Source organism: Triturus cristatus, chromosome 7 (assembly GCF_964204655.1).
Source record: "Triturus cristatus chromosome 7, aTriCri1.1, whole genome shotgun sequence".
NCBI lineage: Eukaryota > Metazoa > Chordata > Amphibia > Caudata > Salamandridae > Triturus > Triturus cristatus.
The window spans coordinates 667,245,151-667,271,243 of NC_140590.1; the positions used below are offsets into that span (position 1 = coordinate 667,245,151).

At 47.1% G+C, this 26,093-nt stretch overlaps 1 protein-coding gene across 1 annotated transcript in view; it reads right to left on the bottom strand.

Moving 5' to 3' along the window:
* Positions 1 to 26,093, bottom strand: part of LOC146810320 (cholesterol transporter ABCA5-like) — a 1,540,893-nt gene that overhangs the window by 251,865 nt on the left and 1,262,935 nt on the right. Inside the window, exons 33-34 of the mRNA XM_085617316.1 lie at positions 20,395 to 20,470; positions 20,214 to 20,308 (exon numbers count right to left, since the gene is read on the bottom strand). Of these exons, the coding sequence (XP_085473442.1) occupies positions 20,214 to 20,308; positions 20,395 to 20,470 (171 nt within the window). The remainder of the gene's footprint in view (positions 1 to 20,213; positions 20,309 to 20,394; positions 20,471 to 26,093) is intronic.

The window sequence follows — 26,093 nt, forward strand, 5'->3', positions numbered from 1 at the left end:
ATTTGTTTGTGTGAGCAGTACCCCCGAGTGCTGGTAGGTGGCGTTTTTCAGCTCCACACGGTGTTGTCGGCATCGTCTGCGCAGAAAGTGGCAGTCATTTAGGTACCCCCTCGGCGATCTGACATCAGTTACTTTTCAAGACTTTCCATGCTAGAAACGCAGACCCATGAAGTGCACCGACAGCGGTGTGTCCAAACTAGAGCCCTGAAAGGGATCAGCCATGACTCTAGAAATCTGTCAGCAGAAAAGGGAGGATAGGTGAGTCTGTAAAGAATTTGCGGCTAGATCTAGTCCCTACCAGATAATGCGCTATTGAAGGTATGTAACTTGCTCATCTCATAGAGACATCTAGCCACAGATTCCTACCTTTGAATAGATACCGAAGCAATACAATCCCTGATGGTGGGCTGCAGGGAAATTATAAACTAAAAGGTCTTGCAGGACCGGATGAGCGAAGTGCCCGTCCCTGGGGACCTGACTGTCCAGGCAATAGTGTTTGGTAAATGTGTGCAGGGATGCCAACACTGCTCCCTGGCAGATGTCCAGGGATAGGACTCCACGTGCTAACGCAGTGGTCAGAGCTTTAGCCCTGGTGGAATGAGCCCTTAAGCCCTAGGGGGTTGCTTCCTGGCCAGTGCGTAGCAGATTTTAATACAGAGAACGACCAAGTGTGAAATGGTTTCTTTCTGCGCCGCCCGACCCTTCTTCACTCCAACATACTACACGAAGAGTTGGTCGTCTACCTGGAACTTTTGTGTGCAGTCAAGGTAGAAGAACACTCTTTTTGGGTCCAGACAGTGATGTCGTTCCTCTTCTTTTGAAGGATGTGGAGGATTATAGAAAGTGGGCAAGGTAACGGATTGGCCCATAAGGAGTGGTGTTATCACTTTTGCCAAGCAAGAGCAAAGCACCAGTTTGTCTGGAAAGCCAGACAGGAATCGAGGCTTGGATGATAAAGCCTGCAGCTCACTCACCCTCTCAGCAGATTGTCTTGCCCAGAGAAAGGCTGTTTTGATAGTGAGCAGATGGCAGGGACAATTATGAAGAGGGTCAAAAGGCGCACACATTAAGAATGTGAGGACTAAATTAAGGTCCAACTGAGGCACAATGAAAAAAGAAGGGGCAAACATTTACAAGACCCTTCAGAAACCTATTTACAATAGGGAACCTAAATAAAGAGGGTTGGTAAGGCAGCCGCAAAAAGGCAGACAGAGAAGAAAGGTAACCCTTTAGAGTACCCAGAGGAGAACCCTGATGGGCAAGGGTAAGAATAAAAAGAAGGACATCAGAAAGGAAAGCAGAAACAGCGTCAATAGACTTCCCATTACAATATAAATACAAATTTGTTCCACCAGCAAGTGCACACTGTCTTGGTGGAGGGACGCCTGGCTGCCAGGATAACATTGCAGACTTCCGGGGGAATGTCAAAACCTGTTAACTGTCCCAACTCAATCTCCATGCAAGAAGGATCAAGTTGACAGGGTCGGAGGAGGGACCCTCCCCTGCTACTGCGACAGAAGATCTTCCCGAAGGGGCGGACTGATCGGTGGATCGATGGTCATGCTGAGAAGCTCAGGATACCAGACTCTCTGTGCCCAGTCCGGAGCCACAAAGATGACTTGGGCCCAGTCGTTCCTGACCTTCTCGAGAACTCTGGGCAGAAGTGGTATGGACTGAAAGACATACATGAGGCCTGGGCGCCACTCAAGATGAAAAGCGTCTCCAAATGAGAACCGCTTTGAAACTCCAGCGTGCAAAACTGTAGATATTGCATATTCTTTACAGAGGCGAACAGCTCTAAACAAGTCTCTGTCCACTGCTGAAACAGACCTTGTGCCACCAATGGTTGGAGATGCTATTCATGATCCGTTGGGTATAGGTGGCTGAGTTCGTCCAACCCGGCGTTCAAGGAGCCTGCCAGGTGTTGAACCACCAGGACTATGCCCTTGCTCACTTTGCCACTGGATTCAATCTAGCCTGGCTGAGGGGTGTTACCCCGAAACCTGTCCCAGGATGCTTGTTTCCAGTCCAGGGAAGACCTGGCTTGGCAGTTCGGGCTGGACTGTTCACATAAGAAACAGGGTCAAGACTGATTTGCATATGGCTGGGTCTGTACTGGGGTGGCGAAGTGAGCTAAGGAAAGATGATGGATTCAGCCCAGATCTGTGACTGGAGGTGAGTGTCTGAAAAGTTTCAGCACTCCATCCATCATCTCCTTGTGTATGCTTTGTTTGCCCTAAGTTGGCAGGGCATGCCCAGACATGGGTCCCTTGCTCACTTTGCCACTGGATTCAAGCTAGCCTGGCTGATGAGGGGTGTTACCCCGAAACCTGTTCAAGGATGCTTGTTTCTGGTCCAGGGAAGACATGGCTTGGCAGTTCGGGCTGGACTGTTCCCATAAGAACAGGGTCAAGACTGATTCGCATATGGCTGGGTCTGAACTGGGGTGACGAAGTGATCTAAAGAGCGATGATGTATTCAACCCAGATCTGTGACTGGGGGTGAGTTTCTGAAAAGTTTCAGCGCTCTGTCCATCATCTCATTGGGTTTGCTTTGCTCGTCCTATGTTGGCAGGGTATGCCCAAACGTGGGTTCCTTGCTCACTTTGCAACATGTTGTGTGTGTCCGTGTATTATTGAAACATTGAAACCTCTATTCCTTACAGCAGGGGTTAGATCAGCCGCCCAGGCTTTTATTTTATGTTTAATAGGTGAATCAATTCCACTATTATGTCTGATGTAACATTTTTTTCAATTGCAGGAAAATTGCTGGTATCTTCAGTGTGCCATTAAGGGTAAGGTACATTTTGGAAAATATATGGATGCTGCTGCCAGGTTATTAGCACTTTGAATATGTTTGCACTTGGATTTTATGATTCTGTCTTAGGCAATATTTGTGATTAGTACCTAAAGATTATATTGAGGCACCTGTTTTTTATTGCTTATTTGCACAAGGACTTATAATGTCTACAATGTTTGCACTTTGACACTTTATAGCTATTGCACTATGTCATATGATATCTATAGTTTTTATTGCACATCCCTTGGAATCTGACTATCACATGTTATTTGATTTATGAATTTTTAACAATTGTGATAAAAGAAATGCAACTATGGTATCAATGTTCTAGTGTGACATGTAACAACAGAAATAACCATCCTTTTATGTGTACACAGTTGTATATTAATTGGTGAATAATGGATTTGTTTTTTATTCATGATTTTATTAATTTTAATTGCAATGATTTTGGATAATCGAGCAATAAAGAATCCCTTACTCACTTGAAAAATTATGAAAAACCTTATTTTAGAAAACGTTAAAATATGCTTTTCTAATTTCTCTGCCTTTGTACTGCCACACTTCTAACTCTTCAATAACATTTCCCCCATCCTAAACATGACATTTTCCCCATACACTCAAATTCTCTGTTCCTTCCATGGACACCCAATCTTCTACTACCTACAGTTCTTTCCTTTCAGTATAAAAAAATAATGTTAACTACAAAACATGCTCTCAAGCTTGTGAACTGGAGTTCCTATTAGGTACTTGGTCTTAAAACTTTCAATGCTGATTCCCTGTTGAGTAAAACAATATTTGGTTGGGACAACCTATATGAAACAAGCATTGGCAAAGGCTGTGGTTGCACATCATGGAGCGGTAAATTAATAAATATAATAAATGCACCAAAGCACTTTTTTTCCATAAAGGAGCAGCTCCACAACAAGGTTTGCAACAGGGATGGGTAGCAATGATGGAGAGAGTGGGAACATGGTGAGGATTATAATAAGTATCAACATGCAACTGGAAAAGCAGGGAGTGGGAGCAATGGAAGTGCTGGATGGGGGCTATTAAATGTAAAAAAACTGAGCAAGATGGGAATGTCAAGGGAAGCAATGGACAAGCTGCAGAAAAAGAGGGCTTCAATAAAAAGAGTATGTGTTTTAAGGGGGAACAGCACGTCGAAGACAGCAAGAAATCACATCAATTTACGTGGAGTGCTGAATGAAAACAACGAAAATATTTCCTTGACTGTAGGCAGTGGAAGGATAGAAGTCATACAATCAAAAGGATGGTAAAAAAGAACAAGTTACTTACCTATGGTAACGCCTTATATGGTAGACTCTATTTAGATGCAGATGTTTTACCGTAGAAAATTCTCGAAGTGTCAGAATGGATCTGGAATTTTTCAAGCAGTACCCCTGCACTCCAGTAGATGGCCTTCTTTGGCTCCACATTGGTGGCGGTCATGCCGGAAATGAAGTGTACGGTGCAAATACAGGTGCCACCCCAGCGTCCTTTTGAGACTTTTCATGCCGGGAGTGCGGAGCCATGATGAAGGCTTACAACTGGTGTGAAATTCTGGTAAGGAATCTATGGCTGAAGCTTCCACTAGATAAGGAGTTACTGAACTTTTTCATCCGATAGAGACTTCTGGCCGCTGATTCCTTACCTTAGAATAGATACCCAAGTAAAGCCTCCATGAACGTGGGTCTTGTCACGACAGACCTGGCAAACCAAGCAGTAAGGGTTAGTAAATGTGTGCAGAGATGCCCCTGTTGCTGCCTGACAGATGTCCATGACAAGGGCCTCCGAAGGCTAATGCAGTGGTTGCAGCCTTGGCTCTGGTGCAATGAGCTACCAAGCACTCAGGGGGTGCTTCTTGGTCAATAGGTAGCAGATGGTTCTGCAGAGTACTTTCTTGAGTTGGTCCATTTCTGCACAGCCTTTACTTTTTTGACCCCAAGGAACAAGTTACTTACCTTCGGTAACAATATATCTGTAAGAGACAAAGATTAGTTATAGATTCCTTAACTTGTGAATTACCCCTAGGCGTCAGACTGGATCCGGAGAATTTTTCGTCAGCAGTACCCTTGCAGGTCAAAAGGTGGCGTCGGTCGGGTCTGCGTTCGTCGTTGGCGTCCTGGTCGCCGAGATAATGTCGCTGTAGCTACTTAGATGCCACCCTCCGGCGCTGACGTCAGTTCTTCCACAAGACATTCCATGCCAGAAGCGCAGAACCATGCAAGCCACTGACCACTGGTGCACAAAACTAGGGCCCCGAAAGGGATTCCCTGAACCTAGAAGTCAGTTCACAGAACGGGGAGGATGGGTGGGGCGGTAAGGAATCTATAACTAATCTATGTCGCTTACAGATATATCGTTACCCAAGGTAAGCAATTAGTTATAGATTCCTTACCTTGTGAAAAGATACCCTAGCAATACCAACCCCAGAGGTGGATCTGCAGACCAAGTTCACACCAGAAAGTCCTGGAGAACAGAATGGCCAAAGAAGCGGTCTCTCTGGACTTGGCTGTCCAGGCAGTAGTGTTTTGTGAACATGTGCAGAGATGCCCACGTAGCTGCCTGACAGATGTCATTGAGGGGGACTCACCGTCCCAAAGTAGTGGTAGCTGCCGTCGCCCTGGTGGAATGGGCGCGCAATCCCACTGGAGGCTCCTTCTTGGCCAAAGAGTAGAAAGCTTTGATGCTCAGAACAACCCACCTAGAGATGGTCCGTTTGTGCACGGCCCGGCATTCTTTGGTGCCCACGTAGCCAACCAAGAGCTGGTCATCCACCCAGTATTGCTTAGTGCAATCCAAATCAAATGAAAGCGCTTGTTCTTTTGATCCAGACGGTGGAGCTACTCTTCCTCCTTAGACGGATGCGGAGGCGGAAAGAAGGTGGGCAAGGTGATGGTTTGACCAATGTGGGAAGAAGTAACCACCTTGAGAAGAAAGGAAGGTCTGGCTCTGAGTACAACCTTGTGTGGATTAACAGCCAGAAAGGAAGGCTTTGAAGAAAGAGCTTGAAGATCACTCACCCAGAGGTGATGGCAACCAGAAAGGCAGTCTTTAAAGTAAGAAGTCTGAGAGGACAGTTATGAAGTGGCTCAAAGGGAGCGCACATAAGGTAAGTAAGAACCAAGTTCAATTCCCACTGAGGCATTACGAAGGGAACAGGAGGAAAAGGATGAGTAATGCCCTTAAGGAAGCAATTTACAACAGGGGACTTGAAAAGAGAAGGTTGATCAGGAAGCCTAAGAAAGGTTGAAATGGCTGAGAGGTAGCCCTTCAAAGTGCCCAGAGCAGAGCCCAGCTGGGCCAAGACAGGAGAAACAAGAGAACCTCAGAAATGGGGGGGCAGAAAGGGGATCCACAACCTTTGCTGCGTACCATGCCACAAATGCGTTCCATCTGCAGGCGTATACCATTTTAGTGGAGGGATGCCTGGATGCCAAGATAACATCACATACTTCGGGAGGAAGGTCGAAGGCTGTCAACTGTCGCCGCTCAATCTCCACGCTAGGAGGTGGAGACTGGACAAGTTCGGGTGGAGGACTGCCCCCCGCTGCTGCAACAGAAGATCCTCCCAAAGAGGCAGTCAGATCAGAGGCTCGATGGCCGTGTGTAACAGCTCGGGCAACCAGACTCTTCGTGCCCAATCTGGAGCCACAAGGATGACTTGGGCCCAGTCGTGCTTGATCTTCTTCAGCACTCTGGGCAGAAATGGTACAGGCGGAAAGGCGTATAGAAGACCGCAACTCCACTCGCGATGAAAAGCGCTGCCTAGCGAGTGCCACCTTGGAAATTCCAATACGCAGAATTGCTGATATTGTGCATTCGATTCGAGGCGAATAGATCTAACCAAGGCTCTCCCCACTGCTGAAAGAGACCTTGCACCACCTCAGAGTGAAGATGCCATTCATGATCCATCATGCACCTGCGGCTGAGTTTGTCCACCCTGGCGTTCAGTGAACCTGCCAGGTGTTGAACCACCAGGGATATGCCCTGATGTTCCAGCTATGTCCAGAGATGGAGAGCATCTTGTTTGTTGCAGTACCACATGGCGGTGCTGTTGTCCATGAACACCTGCACCACTCTTCCCTGGACAGAGGGAAGGAATGCTTTCAGTGCAAGACGGATCACCCGAAGCTCCAGAAGGTTGATGTGGAGCCCATACTCCGCCGGAGACCAGAGGCCTCTGATCTCCCGCTCTCCCATGTGGCCACCCCACCCTAGAAGTGATACATCCGTCACCACTGCTTACTTCGGTTGGGGAAGGGAGAGGGATCTGCCGTTGACCCAATCCTGGTTCGTCAGCCACCACTGCAATTGACGTGCAGTGCCCTCTGAGCTCTGAATGCAATCGGACAGATTTCCCCGATGCTGTGACCACTGGAACTTCAGGTCCCACTGCAGAACCCGCATATTCCACCTGGCATGATCCACCAGCAGGATGCAGGAGGCCATGAGTCCCAGCAGCCTCTGGGTCATTCTGACCGAAACCTGGGATAGAGGATGAAAGAACGGAATCATAGCCTGAATATCCCCGACTTGCTGCTCAGGAGGATAATCCCGAAACTGTGTTGTGTCCAGAACTGCTCAGATGAAAAGGAGCGTCTGAGAGGGAATCAGGTGTGACTTCGGAACGTTTATGGTGAACCACAGCGAGTACAGGAGGTCCGCCGTATTCTGGGGCGAACCCACCTTCAACAGCCAGTCGTCAAGATAGGGGAAGACTGGAATCCCAGATCTGCGCAGATGAGCTGCGACCACCGCCATCACTTTTGTAAACACCGGAGGGGCGCTGGTAAGGCCAAAGGGGAGCACAGTAAACTGAAAGTGCTCGTGGCCTACCGTGAACCACAGGTAATGCCGGTGGGCCGGCAGGACGAGGATGTGAAAGTAAGAATCCTGCAAGTCCAACGCTACCATCCAGTCTCCAGGGTCGAGGGCAGACTGGACCTGAGCTAGCGTCAACATTTTGAACTTCTTCCGGAGGAAGCAGTTGACGTTCCAGAGATCCAAGATAGTATACAGGCCTTTGTCCTTCATGGGCACCAGAAAGTAGTGGGAATAGCAACCACGACCTACTTCTGGGGCAGGAACTCGCTCGGTTGCTCCCTTGGCCAAGAGAGCCGAAACTTCCTGTTGGAGAAGGGCCACATGATCCTCAGACATGCGATGGTGGTGAGGTGGCAGGAATGGAGGGGTAGTCTCGAAGGGGAGGGAGCAGCCCCTTCGGACTATTTGCAAAACCCACCTGTCGAACGTGATGGTGCGTGAGTGGCGGAGGTGATGGCGAATCCTGCCGCCCATCAGTGATTGGTGGCCTTGAAAGGTCAGACTAGGAGGGTTTGGAGCCTGCTACAAAGGGGGCGGTGGTGGACTGCTCCGCTCGCTGGCCCCCCTTCGGTAACCACAAAAGGGGCAAAAAGCAGACTGCGCAGGGCGGGTGGGGGAGAGGCCCAATGACTCGGCCGTAGCCCGAGAGTCCTTGAAGCGCTCTAGCGCGTTGTCTGCTTTGTCGACGAACAGGCAATGGCCATCATAGGGTAGCTTGGACATCCCCAGAAAAACCAGTCGACCAAAGCCAGGCGTAGTGTCGAAGGGCTACCGAAGTTGAAATCGTCCTGCCTAGCGAATCGGTGGTATCCAGTCCACATCTGATGGTGAACTTGGATGCGTCTCTCCCCTTGGCGACTGCACGGGACAGCACGGCCCAGGCCTCCTCAGGGCACTGTGGCAGCACCTGAGCTATCGTATCCCACACAGAATGGGTGTAACGGCCCAACAGACATGCGGTGTTCACCGACAGCTGTCCCAAGCTGGAGGAAGAAAACATCTTCTTCCCAAGATTGTCCAGCTTCTTGGATTCCCTATCAGGTGGTGCGTTAGACAATGCGCCTTCGGATGTAGGGGCATGGACCACCAAGCTCTCAGGGGTGGGGTGTTGGGAGAGAAAAGTGGGGTTGCCTGGTGCCAGGCAGTGGCATCAAGCAATCATCCTATCCACAGGAGCCCAGGTGTTGGGCCTGGACCAGGTGCCCAAAAGGATGTCAGTGAGGTTCTCATTAAACGGCAGCAGCGGCTGCGAAGAGCTTGCTGCCGGCTGAAGCACCTCTGTCAGGAGGTTAGTCCTGACCGCCACCGTAGGTAGCTCAAGGTTGAGAGCCTCGGCTGCCTTACGCAACACCACTGCGTAAAAAGCTCCCTCCTCCGTAGCCACGGTGGTAGGAGAAAACATGCCAAGGTCTGGAGAGGTGTCCAGATCACTGGCATCCCCCAACTCCTCTCTCCAGTCTGGTTCATATTCCAACTGGTCAGTTAAAGGATCTCCAGACCCCTCTAAGTCCTCCTCATCCTCCCCTAGATGCGAATCTGGCCTGAAGGAACCAGGGTGAAAAAGGGGTACAAAAGTACCCATCGGCATCGGTCCGACTGCATGCCCACATCGGGATGGAGGCCGGGGGGATGCCGGCTGGGGACACAACCGGCACTGGCTGCAGGTGTGGTGCCGGTTCAATCGATGCCGGTGGAGGTGTTATGAGGTCGACCACCGCCGATCCACATCCAGGCCTGGATCCAAGGGGGACGAAGATGCCAGCATCGAAGGCCCAGGGCCAGCAGGCGAGTACGCAGGGCCCAAGGGCGCACCAGCAGAGTCTGGCTGCCCAAAGATGACATGCATCGCTTCATAGAAAGTTCGAAGCTGGGCAGGGGTCGCTCTGGGTCCCAGAAAGGGAGGGAAACTCAGGGCCAACCCTTCGGGCTCCGTACGTGGAGCTGCGGGACGGGCACCACCCGCATTCCTCGTTGCGTCGGCGGACGGACTGGGAGAAGTCGAAGTGGGACGATGCTTCTTCGACTTCTTCTTGTGCTTCGACTTACCTGAGGGGTGCGAAGACTTCGAAGACGAGTGATGGTGGCTCCACGACTGGTCCCTCGACTTCCTGCATGGCCGGGCCTTCGAACGGCGCAGAGCTGACTGCCGGGCCGAGAGAAGCTTTCAGGACCGCTCCCGCAAAGTCTTTGGATTCATGGTCTGGCAGTCAGAACATGACTTGGGATCATGGTCGCGTTCCAGGCACTACAGGCACACGCGGTGCGGATCTGTCACTGACATCTGTTTTCGGCAGGAACCGCCAGCGTTGAAACCGGGCATCCCTGACATGCACAAGGATTCGAAGACTCAAAAACGGCGTCGACATAAGTTGGCAAAATGTCAGTCAAAAAGTGACTGGAGGTACCGCTCTTTCCGCATCTGTGCTGGCTGGCGTGGAAAAAGAAAGAACTGACGTCAGCGTGTGAGGGCGGCATCTAAGTAGCTACAGCAACGTCATCCCGGTGACCACGACGCCAACGATGAACGTGGAGCAAACTGACGCCACCTTTCAATGCACAGGGGTACTGCTGACAAAAAATTCTCCGGATCAAATCCGACTGGGATTAATTCACAAGGTAAAGAATCTATAACTAACTCCCTCTTTCAGATACACACCAAGAAGAGTTGATTGTCTAACACAGAACTTTTTTTGTGCGATCGAGGCAGAATGACAATTCTCTTTTTGGGTCCAAACATTGGAGTCTCTCCTCCTCTTTTGAAGGTGGAGCAAGGAGAGTAGGCATGCGACGTTCTGGTGTACATGGAAAGGAGTCACAACCTTTGAGAGGAAGGAAGCACGTGTCCGGAAAGAAGGTGGTGCAGAGAGTGCCTGCCATTTGCTGACCATCCTGGCCAATGTAAGGGCCACTAAAAAACACAGTCTTCTTGATGGTTAATAAATGGAAGGGCAGTTCTGCGGTGGCTCAAATGGCACGATATATTAAAAAAGCATTGAAAATGCAATAGGTCTCGCATTTGATTAAGTTAAAGCCATTTGCTTTGCTAATGCTATTGTATGAGTGCATGATCGGAGCTCCCCCACTTCCTCCCAACTAAACCATCGCCCCCTTTCTTGTTCTAGTACGCAAGCACACGAGGAGCAGCGTGTTAAAATGCCTGCCCCCCCACCAACCCACGGGAAAGGGGAAAACAGGATCAGACACACCTTCGGTATAGCTGTTAGTAAATCTTAACAGCCAATCGCTTAATTCACCGTATACGCAGGTACCATCCATACATCGTTTTGGAATGGGTCCATTATTTTTAGTTGACCCGGATCAGGCGGGAAAATGAGAATACTCTACACTGGGGGTATGAGTTTCTCTGGTGACATTAATCATGTCACGCATAACTGCAAACGAAGAGAAAACAATCTAAAAAAACAAAAACAGAGCTCATCCATTATGCAACCGCTGGCTTCTTTCGTGCTATAAGTTGTTCTGTGGTACACCTTATTCAGCAGTGTTGTGTGCACCTAGGAAAACAGTGCATGGAACAGTAAATTTTAATGTGCTTTACATCAGACATGTTTGCTTGTATTAATTGGAAATTTGCAATGATCCTAAGTAATCGCGCAATAAAATATTTTCTTTCATTTTCATTCATTCAACTGGGATCTTGTGCAAACGAAGCGCTAAAGGGATGAAATGCTTTGAGGCAAACTCAAAAGTTTTTCTTAACTGGTACTTATGTCATATATTAAAGGGAGGCTGAGATCCCAAGTTATCATTCCCCCGTCTCTCCTGTTCTTAAGTTCTTAAGTACCTAATGCCGAATTCGATCAAAGACTACCCTGTATAATTATCAATTTTACTGTGCACTATGTATATATTTTTTCTATTCCTTCATGTATGTAGGTTATTTGGTGTTTATGTGAAGCTCTACTCTGCCCTGGTGGGTCTGGTTCGCACTGTGTAAAGCAGCAAATTATTTACATAAAGGGGAAAGAAATCAGCTTCAGAGCAATTAGGGAACTATGCATTTCATTTCAAAGGTGAAGCAAACAGTGCACTGTTACAGTGTTTCATGGCCGTATGGCTTGAATTGGAACTATACTTCAGTTTCCCAAGGAAAGATCTTATAGAAAATAACATCAGTCATTCGGATACATGTAATCTTTGCTTTCCCTCCTCAACGTGTTGGGAATATTCCGTGTTGCGGGTAGGACTGGGAAAGGAAATGCTTCTCAAATAGAATGCTGTCATTTTGAGAGCTCAGGTTCACATTCACCTGTGGTCAGCTTATTCCCTCCGCACTTGGAGTAAGGGCTTCAGTAAAGGGGGTAAGGGTTCAGATGAGGAAACATCGGCTCAAGTATCTCTGTCAAGACAGTCATCTCGACTGCAACTGAAGTTCCAAGACCTCAGCCGCAGTAGTCACCACAATAGAAAATGAGGCACTCTCCTTCATAGCCATGGTAGGGGGTGAGACCAAGCGAGTGTCCAATAAGGTGTCTAGTCCACTGACATCTGCCAGTTTCTCACACCAGTTGCCCTCAGTATTGTCTAGGTAATGATAGTATTCATAAGGGTCCTCAGATCCCTCTAATTTGTCTCCCTATAGAGGCCTGTCAAATGAAAAACGCTCTGGTTCCAACCTGTAGGCCATGGTCCTGGACAGTACTGGAACTGTCAGATGGCGCCTGTACGGCTCCATGTCGGAGTCGAGAATGAGGATGGCGTCATGGTGGTGTGTCGGCGGCATCAGGAGTGCCGGTACTGGAGCTGACACTAAGGAAGGTATCTGTCTCACAGGCGGCAAAGCTCTAGATGCACGACTGGATCCATGGGCCCCGACTGGCACCCAGGGTGAATTTGCCAGCAAGGATCCAGTGGGGGCCCTTCCCAAGTCCGTAGGTACTCCAGAGGGGGAAGGCCACCCAAATATAAGGGGTACAGGCTCATAAATGTCTTTCAGCTTGAAAGGGTTTCTCCAGCTTCACAGAAGCATGTGGCCTGGAATGCAGATGCTCCTCCACCTCGTCCGATGACTTAGACAGTATGGCTAAGTAGAAGATTTTCTTCGACATCTTGGATTTTTTCTTGGGATGGGACTTCCCCAACGACTTTGAACGAGACGATGACCGCTGGGTGTGGCTACGCAAACCGTCTCAGGACCTTTCATGTGACCAGTATCTTGAGTGTCGTGGGGTCATCCAGTGTCGGGTAGCGAGGAGCCTGAGTGAATGCTCCCTCAGCGCCTTTGGGTGCACGGTGTAGCAGCAATCGCAGGTCTTTGAAAATGTGGTCCCTCTCCAAGTACCACAGAAAAAACAAGTCTGGATCTGTTTGAGACATCTGCCTATGACAGGCACTACATGGTGTGAAACCAGTAGGTTTCTTTGGGGACATCCTGTCACACCAGGAGAGATATCTCAAGAAAACAGTTTGACAAAAAGTCAGGAAAAAAAACCAGTCAAAAAACAACTGAGGGTAGCTCTTCACGGATCAGAACTATCTGGAGTGGAAAGGAAAGAACTGACGTCAGGACGCTGGGGTGCCGCCTATGTGGGCACCGCACATGTCATTTCCAGTGCAGGCAATGCTGATGCGTAGCTCAACTACGCCACCTACTGGCACACAAGTGTACTGCTCGAAAACCTCCAGATCCAGTCTGACACTTGTGGAATATTCTAAGGTAAGGAATCTCCAGCTAGAAGTCTGCATAAGATGCTATTCTCCAGTAGATATTTAAAACAAGCATTGGCATAGCCAATAGGCCTCTGGGGCCTTATAAGTGTTTAGAGAGAGCTATTGCTTTGTTAACCTTTTTAATATGTGTTGCAGAGCATTGTGAATGTTGTGCAGCATGTTTAAAAGTTATAAGTTATAATTAAAAAAGTGTTATAACCATGTGTCACCTTATATATAACCTAGAAAACATTATATACACCTGAAGTATCCTAATAAAAACCAGAATTAACACCAACAATGTGTTCTAGTTTTTTTGTTTATGCAAGGAATGGGGCAGTGGGGGGGAGGGGGAAATGGGGGTGCTGTGGGGAGGGGTGGAGGTTGAGGGAGGGAGGGGGTGGGGCGAGGGGAGAGTGGAGGTGGAGGGAGGGGGTGAGTGAGGGAGGTGGAGGGAGTGAGGGGGAAGTGAAGTTGGGAGAGCGGAGGTGGAGGGAGTGGAGGTGGGAGTGGAAGTGGAGGGAGGCGGAGAGGAGGTGCAGGGAGGGAGGAGGAGTGGGGGTGGAGGTGGGAGTAAAGGTGCAGAGAGGGAGGGGGTGGAGGTGGGAGTGGAGAGGGGGAGTGGAGGTAGAGGGAAGGGAAAGGGGAGTGGAGGTGGAGGGGGTAGAGGGAGGAGGGAGCTGAGGTGGAAGTGGAGTGAGGGGGAGAGGAGGGGGAGGGAGGAGGGAGTAGAGGTGGAGGTGAAGAAGTAAAGGTGCAGCGAGGGAGGGGGAGTGGAGGTGGTGGGGGAGTGGAGGTGGTGCTAGGAGCAGAGGTGGAGAGGGGGGAGTGGAGGTGGAGGGAAGGGAAAGGGGAGTGGAGGTGGGAGTGGAGGGAGAGGGGAGTAGAGGTGTAGAGAGGCAGGAGTAGGGGTGGAGGGAGGGGGAGTGGAGGGGGAGTGAGGTGGGAGTGGTCAGTGGAGGGAGGGGGAGTGGAGGTGAAGGGAGAGAGGGCGGTGGAGGGAGAGAGGGGGGAGGAAGGGAAGTGAGTTGGAGGGGGTAGAGGTGGAGGGTGGGAGTGGAGGGAGAGGGGAGTAGAGGTGCAGAGAGGCAGGAGTAGAGGTGCAGGGAGGGGGAGTGGAGGTGGTGGGAGTGGAGGTGGAGGAAGGGGGAGTGGAGGTGCGGGGAGGGGGGATGGAGGTAGAGGGATGGCAGAGAGGGGGTGGAGGGAGAGAGGGGGGAGTGGAGATGGAGGGGGAGTGGAGGTGGAAGGAGGGAGGTGGAGTGGAGGTAGGAGTGGTGGTGGAGGGAGAGAGGGGGAGTGGAGGTAGGGAGGTGGGAGTGAAGGTGGAGAGAGGGGCGGAGTGGAGGTGGAGGGAGAGAGGGGCGGAGTGGAGGTGGAGGGAGAGAGGGGGAGTGGAGGAGCAGGAGGAGTGGAGGAGCAGGGGGAGTGGAGGAGCAGGGGGAGTGGAGGAGCAGGGGGAGTGGAGGAGCAGGGGGAGTGGAGGAGCAGGGAGAGTGGAGGAGCAGGGGGAATGGAAACTAGTATCACCAAGCATCCTGGGTTAAACCATTTTTATAATGGAGAAAAAGTAGTTACACAAGTCACAACATGCTTACTGCGGGCTGGTTGGGCAAAAAAGACAAGGCTGCATGAAAGTCACCATGCAGGCGGTTCATTAGCTCCATTGTGATCCCACATGGTCAGCGCTGTCTTCTTCTTGGCTTTATCTTTTTAACCTATATGAATTATCCTTTCATGCCAAAATTAAAGATGCTCCAACGCCGCTCTCAATGCTGCCAGGTTTATCTGTGAGTAGCTAAACCCGTTTGTTGTTCTCCTCTGCATTCTGGGCCTCTTAGTCTTTGTTTAATAATTAGCTAAACATGGCTAAAATGTCAATAAAAACAGTCGGACTGAATGAGCAGTTCGTTGGAAATAGCTGCGAAACGCGAGAGCTCGGCACCAGTTATTTTCACATGCAGAAGGGGCGTTTAATCCCTTTAAAGCTGATAAAATTGAGAACCTGGGTGGATAAAAGCAAGGGGCCGACAGTGTCCCAGCAGGGGCTTAGACAGAGCTCCATGAACGCAGCTATGAACCTAAAGTCATCTTGTCCTCGCTAGGCCAAGAGGGCTCTTGATGGGTGTATAAATCTCTACTCACCAAAGTGTTGGACTTTTTCACCATCCTAAGGGAGAGGGAAGGGCTGGATATGCTCCCTAGAGGAGAGAAATGGGTGGGAGGTCAGACCCCCCCCACCCCCCGGGAGCTGGTTATCCCTTCCCACCTACATCTTGTTTAACTGAAATACTTGCACGTCACCTATTTTACTCCCAGGCGAGTATGAAAAATGGGTGCACTCCCTGCTCCCACATGCCCTAGGTGTATGAGTGACAAGTGATTTCTTCCATATGATGTGGGCTTGCCCCATCATTGAGTGCTACTGGCCTGAAATTGTTACCATCCTGTTGGAATATTAGCGAGACTCAGAGGTGGGGGGTACAACATTTTGGGGGGTGGGTGACTCTTCCCGCAATATGCAGAGTGGAGATGCAGGGGCTCTAAGAAGGGGTAAAAACAACAAAGCCTCGTTAACGCGCAAATGGTCTTTTAAAGACTTGTGAAGTACTCTGGTGCGGATGTGTGTGTGCCCGGGAAGCTGTCTCAGCCCGGGCTGCAACACACGACGGGGGGAGCCCAATGGGCGTTGCAGGCCTGGAGAGACTTGTTGACTATTGTCCTTAAATTGCATTGTTAGGCATCTTGGAGGATGTGGATGGAGGTCGGCGGGATTGGGGGGAGGGGGGAAGCATACCCTGGTCGGCATAGAATTTTCTTTTCATGCAAAATTCAAGATGCTCCAACGCCGCTGTCAATGCTGCCAGGTAAATCTGTGAGTAGCTAAACCAGTCCGTTGTTCTCCTCTGCATTCTGGTCCTCGTAGTCTTTGTTTAATAATGAGCTAAACATGGCCAAAATGTCAATAAAAATTGAATGCCCTGGACAGCTAGAATTCGATTTAAGCTTTTCACTGACTGAGATGCTGTCCCATTATCCAAAAGGTGTCCAGTTAATTCAGTTCCTGTCCTGCATCGGGCATGCAACACAACGGTGAAACTAGGCACGTTTGATTCATTGCTGTCTAATGACTGCTGTGGGGGCCTGGAGTTGGAGGTGTCTGTGTTCGTCTACTCTGGGGCTTGGATTGGCGAGGGGGGGGGAGAGGGGGCTCTACTATTACACTGGCACTGGGCTGCCCTTCTAATGGATGCTCCGGGACACAAAGGGTTACTGACACATCGACTCCACTTTCCTATCAGTAAATGAGACCAAACACAGCTTAGTGTGATGATCGACCAATAGATATTGATAATCTCAGATGATTCTACTCAGGGGCCGGGCTGGGGGTGGTAACAAGTCTATGGAACGTTGTATTTATAATGTAAGCAATTTATCCTGTGGAAGTGGTGTGCAATGTTTGTTATATAGCTAATGTGGTGCCCCCTGCACCTCCAGCTGGTTTGTTGTTTTGTTTGTTACGAGTAAAAATAACTTTTAAAAATTATCACTCACTAGCAAGTGACACGTGACTAACAATCTGAAGTGGGCGGCCGCAGAGGTTGCAAAAACACCCCCTGACAAGCATCATATCTGTTAAGCACCCGCCATCACTTTGAACCAAATTAATACTTGTATTTTTAAACGGAGAATAAGGCACACGCAGCTTTCACACTAGGCTTTGTGCACCTTATTAGCGGCAAGTGCACCCCTGTTTTGTGCCGCGCCTTCACCTTGATGCAACTCACGCGCCGTATAAATGGTTCAAACATTTCCACACAACAGATTTTATAACAAGCGTGGCTGCGCGGTGACCGCGCTTTTTGGTAACACATGGCGTCGCTGATCGCTTCGCGAGCTGTAGGTCGTGGGCGAATACATGCACCCGCCTTTGGCCAATTGCGGGCTTTAAATTTTTGAAAGCCACACGCAATGGCCAATCACTTCAGCTTTTCAGGAAAGCCACATGCACAAGTTTGCTGAAAAGCTGAAGTGATTCCAAGAGGTAATTTTCTAGATCAGTGCATGCGCGCTGCGCTAGGCTCGACCTAAACAGTGGCCCCAAAACAAGGACAATAGACGTAAGAAGAGATGACTATAGACCCAGAGTCAGTACCATATTTCAAGCTGTCCAGCCGGACAGGAATGCTTTTAATTGGTAAAATTAACACAGAAACAAAGTGGAACACAGGGTTGCATCCTACTAAGTGTGTATATAAAGCAAAAAACAGAAAAACAAAAGAGAGGCTCAGGCAGAGCGAATTGCTTGTATGTTATACGTTCAAATAGTACAAGCAGAAATGTGTTGGGACACCGTTACACATGAGTAATATTAATTAGAAAAGCGTTTACAGTGCACATAGAGTCGACGATGTTTTGATCCCTTTTAAACATTTTTGGGATCATCATCAGGTCATAGTGTTACATGCCTGAGTAAAATTCCCTGTAAAAGTAATAAGAGAAAGGGAAAATGGGAAAGACAGTTAGGATGAGTTTAAAAACCGGCGAAAAATATCATGCAGACGCAAGTCAGCTGGTGACTGATTTAAGAGAACTTCGACGCAAAGGACACATGATCTATTGTCAATCTAGTTGTGTAAAAGGTCTAGATCTGTGTCAGAGGCGGAGTGTTGTGATGTGTCATGGGCCATTATATCAAAGTAAACCGGTTTTAATAGAAAAACCGTGTATTTGGTAACTGTGGTCCATGATGTGAAAAATGGGCCAGTGGCCCTAGAGTGGACAATCAATAGCCATGTACATGTGAGGATAATTGCGGGACAAAAAAACAAAATGGCATGCTGAGAAACAGTGTGTCCTGTGCACAAGATGTGAAAAACATGGGCTGGAGCCCTGAAATAGTTGCCCTTGTGGAAGTAGGAGCTTACCGTAAGAAAAACATGCCACTAGGAAGACCGCAGAAGGGTGTCCTATGAGGTTGCTGAGAGGCAAGGTAAGATAGCGTACCTGTCTAAAATTGCCTTGAGCGACCTTAATGGGAGAGTGAAAAGTCAATGCGGTGAACCGCAAGACTGCCTAAATTACATGCATGGTGATTGATGAATAAATGGGGAACGTACCGGTGTTCCAGTAGAGATTACACTGGAAAGGATGTGAACAGCGTCCGTGGTTACAAACTGATTCAACTTGAGCGAAGGTCTCGATGGACTCGGGTCTCTGGCAAATCCCAGAGGTTATGCGGTTCCCCACATTTACTTTTACCTATCCGTTCCCTCTTAGGTCCATCAACACCTGTGCTTAAGTTAAGTCGGTTTGTAACCGCGGACGCGGTTCACATAATTTCCAGTGTAATCTCTACTGGAACACCAGTATGTTGCCCATTTTTCATCAATCACCATGCATGTAATTCAGGCAGTCATGCGGTTCACCGCATTGACTTTTCACTCTACCATTTAGGTCGCTCGAGGCAATTTTAGGCAGATACGCTACCTTACCTCGCCTCTCAGCAACCTCTTAGAACACGCTGCTGCGGTCCCTCCTAGTAGCATGTTTTTCTTACGGTAAACTCCCACTTTCATATGTCAACACGGCCAACTATTTCAGGGCTACCGGCCCATGTTTTTCACATTGTGTGCCACAGGACACACGGTTTCTCACTCGGCACCGGCTCACTATGCCATTCTGGTTAATGTCCTATGTTATCCTCACATGTACATGGCTATTGATTGTCCACTCTAGGTCCACTGGCCCCTGTTTTTCACACCGTATACCACAGTTACAGAACACACTGTTTTTCTTTTAAAACCGATTCACTTTGATATAATGGCCCATGTCACATCACGACACTCCGCCTCTGACACAGATCTACACCTTTTACACAACTAGATTGGCACTTGATCATGTGTCCTTTGCGCCGAAGTTCTCTTAAATTAGTCACCGGTTCACTTGCGTCTGCATGATATTTTTTGCCGGTTTTTAAACTCATCCTAACTATCTTTCCCATTTTCCCTTTCTCTTATTACTTTTACAAGCAATTTTACTCAGGCATGTAACACTCTGTCCTGATGATGATCCCAAAAATGTTTAAAAAGGATTGAAACGTCGTCGACTCTATGTACACTGTAAACGCTTTTCTAAGTAATATTAGTCATGTGTAACTGTGTCCCAACACATTTCTGCTTGTACTATTTGACTGTATAACGTACAAGCAATTCACTCTGCCTGAGCCTCTCTTTTGTTTTTCTGTTTTCTGCTTATGCTCTATATACACACTTAGTAGGATGCAGGTTTGTGCCCCACTTTATTGTTTCCGTGTTAATTTTACAAATTAAAAGCATTCCTTTCCGGCTGGACAGCTTTAAATATATAACTGACTCTGGGTCTATATTCATCTCTTCTTAAGTCTATTGTCCTTGTTCAGGGACCACTGTGTTTAAAACTTGTAACTACCCAGGGCCCCTGACCAATTAAATTGGGTTCCCTTGTCCTCTATAGCATTCTCCAGCAGATGGTCAAATGCAACTAGACGAAGTAAACCTTCAAATAAGCAACAAAAAAAATGAGATACACAAAAAAGGCATCGGTTAATCAATGGGCTGACCCAAAACCCTATGCAAGCATTGGGTTTTGTGCACGACAGACATAATAAAGCTGCGTACATGGGATAAAAGAAGGCTTAGATTATCTGTTGAAAATAAAATGTCAGCCTTATCCTAATCTAAGTCTAATTGCACACTCCTTTTCATCTCCTACAGTTTGAAGAGCACTCTGCAAGGAAAAATATGTTTAGATTTAGACATACAACACATTCAGTTTAACCAAGCCATCTGCCTAGCACCTGTGTTCCCTGGTGTATGCTATACGTCCTGTCGTGCAATGTTTAACAAAGCACTGAATAGAATAGGGAACAAACTTACCACATCTGCTGTTTGGCCTTAGGATCCATGCCAGTCGATGGCTCATCCAGAAGCACAATATATGGGTTTCCCAGCATGCTCAGTGCAAAACATAACTAAGTAAGAGAGAATCATCAAAAAGAGTTATTAACTACATCAATTTTGGAAAATAAGAAATATTTTGAGAAATATTGCTGCATACCTTTCTTTTTATCCCTGCCGACAACTTCTTAGAAGGCTTTTGGAGATGTTCTTTCAGATCAAGGGCACTAGTGACTCTGAAAAGCATATGACATTGTATGATGCATTAGCATTTTTATGAGAACTGCAGAGTATGATTTATGAACCCTGGGTATACATGGATTTTTTTTACTCTAAGTTGCATAAAACAAAGATCCAATGATTGATGAATGTTAATGATCTCTCAATAGACAACATTCAGCTAAGTGAGGTGAGACAAATGTCTTAGCATTCAACAACTGAAGCATCACTCCATGCTTTCCTCTCCCTATTTCTTTTGTTTTGAAGCTGAAAGTATAAATGTACAGTGACGTAATCTACCATGACATCACTAGGCCATGACAACCAATGCTGAATAATAACACAGACAGCATGAAATTACCAATTCATGACCACCAGCGTCTGATGGGGCAACAGGCTGTATGACATCATTAAACCTGGATTACAAATGTCTTATATTTCATAGCTTATGTACAGCAGTATGGACACAGTGCTCGTTTAGAAAAAAAAAGTAATCCCTTTCCTGCCGAAGATCTCTGAATTTGACTGGTGAGGAAAAAAACTTGGCGACTGTTCCGAACTCCAACCTGAACTCCGCCCCATGGCATGTTCATGCAGACTCAAGGGGCAAGATGTGGACAATGCCTTTCCAAATTACTCTGTTCAGTGCTAAGGAACTTCCCTCCTATGGGTGCAGGGTGCAGTATTCCTATTCAGAGAACACTGATAGCAGGCACTCGATTCTGGTCCTGCAGAAAGCCATACAGATCCCATTGAGCAGCTTACACATAATGGCTGAAACATGCTTACTCATTCCAAGTATGTGAGAGTTGATTGGTTTCCTGCTACGTCTTCACAACTGCTTTTAATCCTTTTCCAAGGTTGCCATTATTAAAGTACACCAAACTGGTGGGTGACCCAAAAGACAATTTTAATTCGCCTCTTTTTCATCTGAGATAATAATCCTTTAAAAAAAAAACATTGCTGTAACCAGGTGTTGAAGCACAGCCAGGTGTCTCGGGTGGGACCCTAATGATGAAGCATGCTACCAGCTAGGTTGGTGGGTGACGGGTCTTTTAAAAATAAAAATAAAGGTGTTCTTTCACACCCAGTGTGAGGGGCCTCTCTAAAGATTTAATAAGGAAGTTGGTTGTGTACTTGCTTCTCTTTGCTGAAAATATTGATACGGTAATGTGAGCAAACTCTTACTTCTCACTCTCTTCTTTGTTACCTTTTTTCTCTCTGACTCAGTTAACAGTCTTTCATGATATCAGAAGCCATTTATGATACCATGCCAAAGCTACTACTCTGATGAGTCACAGTTTGTGTAACATCAATGACCCACAAACAGCAATAGTTGCTTGCTCTGAGACTATACAATGTTCCTGGTAATACTGTGTGAGGCATAGAATCACTAGGGTATGACATTCAAAATGTATGAGTTGGACATGGGCTGTATGAAATCATTTTCAAATTTATACCAACATAACTGATCAAATTAAGGCTGGCATCGTCATTTGATCAGGACCATTAAAACCCAGCTACGCCATAAGCTTTATAAACTCAAACGTAAAACCACCAACGTCTCATTTGGCTATATATTGTGAAAAACAATTAGTCATACCTGATTGATGCTTCTCTCATAAACAACAAACAAGCAATGTATGTAGCACCTCTTGGGTAAAGGGGCATATGGTATTACAGTAACAGGGGACAGAATGACTTCTCCCTTAAAGAAAAGATGATAAGGGTTCATGCATTTGCATCCAATGCCAGTTGTTATTCTGCAGGCCTTTACATCAGGAGTCATTAACTTACATTCATTGCATCAGGAGTACTGTCATGTAGCATGTTATTACATCAAGAATGCCTTTCTATAATTTTCTTTTCAAATTATAATTAATGTAAATATTTATTTTAAATTGTATAGTAAATGAATATTACTATTCATTTAATGTTTATAAACTATCAATTCCTTAACTCTAAAAAATCCTTACTACTCCTATACACTACCCTTTCCTGAGCCCTAAAACTCCATACTATCCCTACACACTACCCATCCCTGAGCGCCAAAAGTCCTTACAAGCCCTATACACTACCCATCCCTATGCCCCCAAACCCCCAATTACTCCAATATATTACCATCTCTAAGCAGTATAAACTCCTCACTACCCACCCCTCATCCATAAAAAAAAACCACTACCGCATACACTCCCCATCCTTGAGATGGGGAGTGTACTACTCCTATACACTACCCATTCATGAGCCCTAAAAATCCTCTTTACCCCTGTTCACTAAACATCACTGAACCCAAAACAAATCTTACTATCACAATGCACTAACCATCCATGAACCCTAAAAACCCACTGCTACTCTTATTTAAACTTACAAAAATTAAAACCATACACCAAGATTTTAATTTCATTTTTTTAAACCACTTACTTATTAACTTATATTTAATTACTTAAAAGTAAATAACTTATTACTTAATAACTGCATACATTTAATTCAAAATAAAGTTAGTGTTTGTGTATGTATGTGTATGTGTATATGTATATATATATATATATATATATTAATCTCAAAATAATGACAGCGCGGCACTGTTCTTGGCAACAAAGTTGTTTTATTTCAAGTCGTAATCCTTCCTACGCGTTTCGAACCGTAGTTCCTGGTCACGGTAGATTATTACATTGGTCCTACTTTGATTTTTAACTTATATACATATATATGATGTCACTGTTATGATGCATTCTGGGTGTAGTAGTTAGTCTACTATCAAAGTCACAGAACTTTATTTATTTTTGCATGTAAATGTTTTGATTGGTAGCATGCTTCACGGATGGTGTGTTGCAATAACAGAGAAGTACCTTTTCCAGCGCGCTCGTCATTAATTAATGACAGAAGGGCGTTGAGTTCAATTCAATGAAATAAAACATCTGATCGCCACCCCACCACAGTGATGTCCGTTTCTTTCTTGACTCTCCCTATTGCTCAGAAGTGAAGCCAGTGATGCCAGTGTGCAGATTCCTAGATAGAGACCTTTTTAGACTGGATAGGGGAACATTCCACAGAACGGGGAAGAGCTTCCGGACAAGGGAAATACCCGAATGATGCACAGGGTCTCTGGGCACAGGACCCAGGACCTCACCCAGCTCTGCTTGCTATAGAACCCCATGGCTGTGGTGTTGTCTGTGAGAACTTGCACCAGCCATACTTTGATCGAGGTCAAGCAGGTCTTTAATGGCAAGCGAATAGCCCACAACAACAGCAAATTATTATGGAGGTGGGTCTCCGCAGAAGACTAGAGCCCAATGATCTACATCTCTCCCAGATGTCACCACCGTCTACTCTGCATGGGGCAGGGAAAGGGGTCTGCCACTGGTCCACTGGTGGTGAGCAGGCACCACTGCAGATCTTTACTGTCTCGGACGTCACCTGGAAGGAATCGGACAGGTTTCCTTGGCACTGAACCTAATAAGACTTCAGATCCCCCTGCAAAGCTCGTATGTATCACTAGGCATTGTCAGTGAGCAGAATGCAGGAGGCTAGTAAGCCAAGCAACCTCAGAGTCATCCTCACGGAGACCCAGGGCAGAGGATGAAACATTGGGATCATAGCTCAAATGTCACAGGCTCGTTGGTGCAGAAGAAAGGCGTGAAAGTGCACCCTATCCAGGATGGCTCCATTGAAGACGTGAAGGAGTCAGGTGCGACTTCAGCAGGTTGATTCTAGAACCCCAATGATGTGAATAGGTTTGCCATTGTCTGAAGGTGGCAAGTGGTTGACGCTTACAAGCCTGCCTCCAACAGCCAGTCATCAAGGTAGGGAAGACCGGTACCTCCAACCTCCCTTCACCTTTGTGAACACCCGAGGTATACTGATGAGGATAGAAATGAGCAAGGCAAGCTGAAAGTGCTCATGGCCCACCTTCAAGTGCAGGTAATGACTGAGGGCCTATAGGAATGGTGGGGGGGTGAAAATAGGTGCCCTGCAGGGTCAGTGCCACTATTCAGTCTCTGGAATCCAGGGCAGAAAGAATCTGGTCCTGGTAAACATTTTGAATTTGTCTTTAAACAGGAAGGCATTGAGAGGATGAAGATGTAGGATAGGATGGAGGCCTAAGTCCTTCTTGTTAATGTTAATGTTAATGTTAATGTTAATGTTAAGGGGAATTTATTGAGCGCACTGTCACCATAGGTTTCCTGGCGCTGATAGACTACCAAGGCAAAGCAGGAGAAACTTAACGGGGATGTGAAAAGAGCAGAGTTTTCAGAAATTTCCTGAAAGGCAGAAGACAAGACTCAGTCTTAAGGGAAAGTGGGAGAGAATTCCACAGCTTAGGTGCCAGGTGGGAGAAGCTGCGTCCACCTAACCTAGAAAATTTGACACGGGGGGTAACCAGAAGCTTCAGAAAAAGGAAATAAAGTTTGAGGCCAGCACCCTCTCTACGGCTCCTTTGGCTAAAGAGCCTACACCCACTGGCCCGCCTAGAAGTGATCCTATTTAGGTGGCAGGTGTGGTGGGCAGGACTTAACTGTCAGATGTAATGTGTTGCCACAACTGCAGAAAAAGGCTGATCCAGCCTCCTACCGGATGGCCAAATGCTGCTAAGGGTGCACTAAAAGGGTTCTGAAGTTATGGGCTGAGTCATGGAGGATTGGGATAAACTCTATAAATGATCGCCAGGTCCTTGTCTATTGGGCCCATGGCCTCACCTCGAAACAGGCGGTAAAGTCTTACGTCAATACACCAAGCCCCTGGCACATTCCCAAAAAGGGCAAAATTATTAGGGTGGGGATTGCCTAACTGGAGCTTAAAGACCCAAGCTTAAAGGCCCAAAGAAGGTACTGTAGCTTGTCTCTCTTTACAACAGTGTAGGTCTGAGTCTGCCTCTTCACAAAACATGTGGGAGTTGCTGAAAGGCTATTAAGTAGAGCTGGACATCACCAGAGAAGCCTGTATACCTCATGCATGTGTGCCAACTGAGTTCCACGCTTGGTACCATAGGCCTTTCCAGATAATACATTGTGTCTAGGCCTGATCGGATGAAGAATCTGGCTGCATCCTGACCACCCTGAATGATGTGGGCTAAAAAGGCATGCTTCTGGGGCCACTGGAAGGATCTCATCAGCCATGTCCCAAAGGGCATGGGTGTAGCGACCGAGCAGGCAGCTTGTATTAGTCAAACTCAAAACAAAGCTGGCCAAGGAGAACATTCACTTGCCAAAGGTGTTCACGCGTTTGACTGCCCATCAGGAGGAGTGATTAGGATGATATGCTTTCTCTACTGGTGGACATCTGCATCACCAAGCTCTCCGGTGTTGGGTGCTGAGTCATGAAATCCTACTTATGATGAAGGATGATCAAGGACCTCAGCAACCTTTCCTATTAACAATAGCAAAGGATATACTTTCTTCTGTTGTTGGTTCGGGGAAGAAACCAACCCATTCTGTGCACAGTTTTGTGGAAGTCGAATCTTTAAAACAAAATATCTTTTTATTACATTTTTCACTTATTAAGTATACATGAGCATTTTCGGCCTCTAAACAATAAAATGTAACAAACTTTAGAGTTGTATTTACAGAAATGGTTCTAATCAGTTTGTAAACAATTCAAAGCACAACAATCCTGTTAATTATTTTAGATTCTAGATGCAAA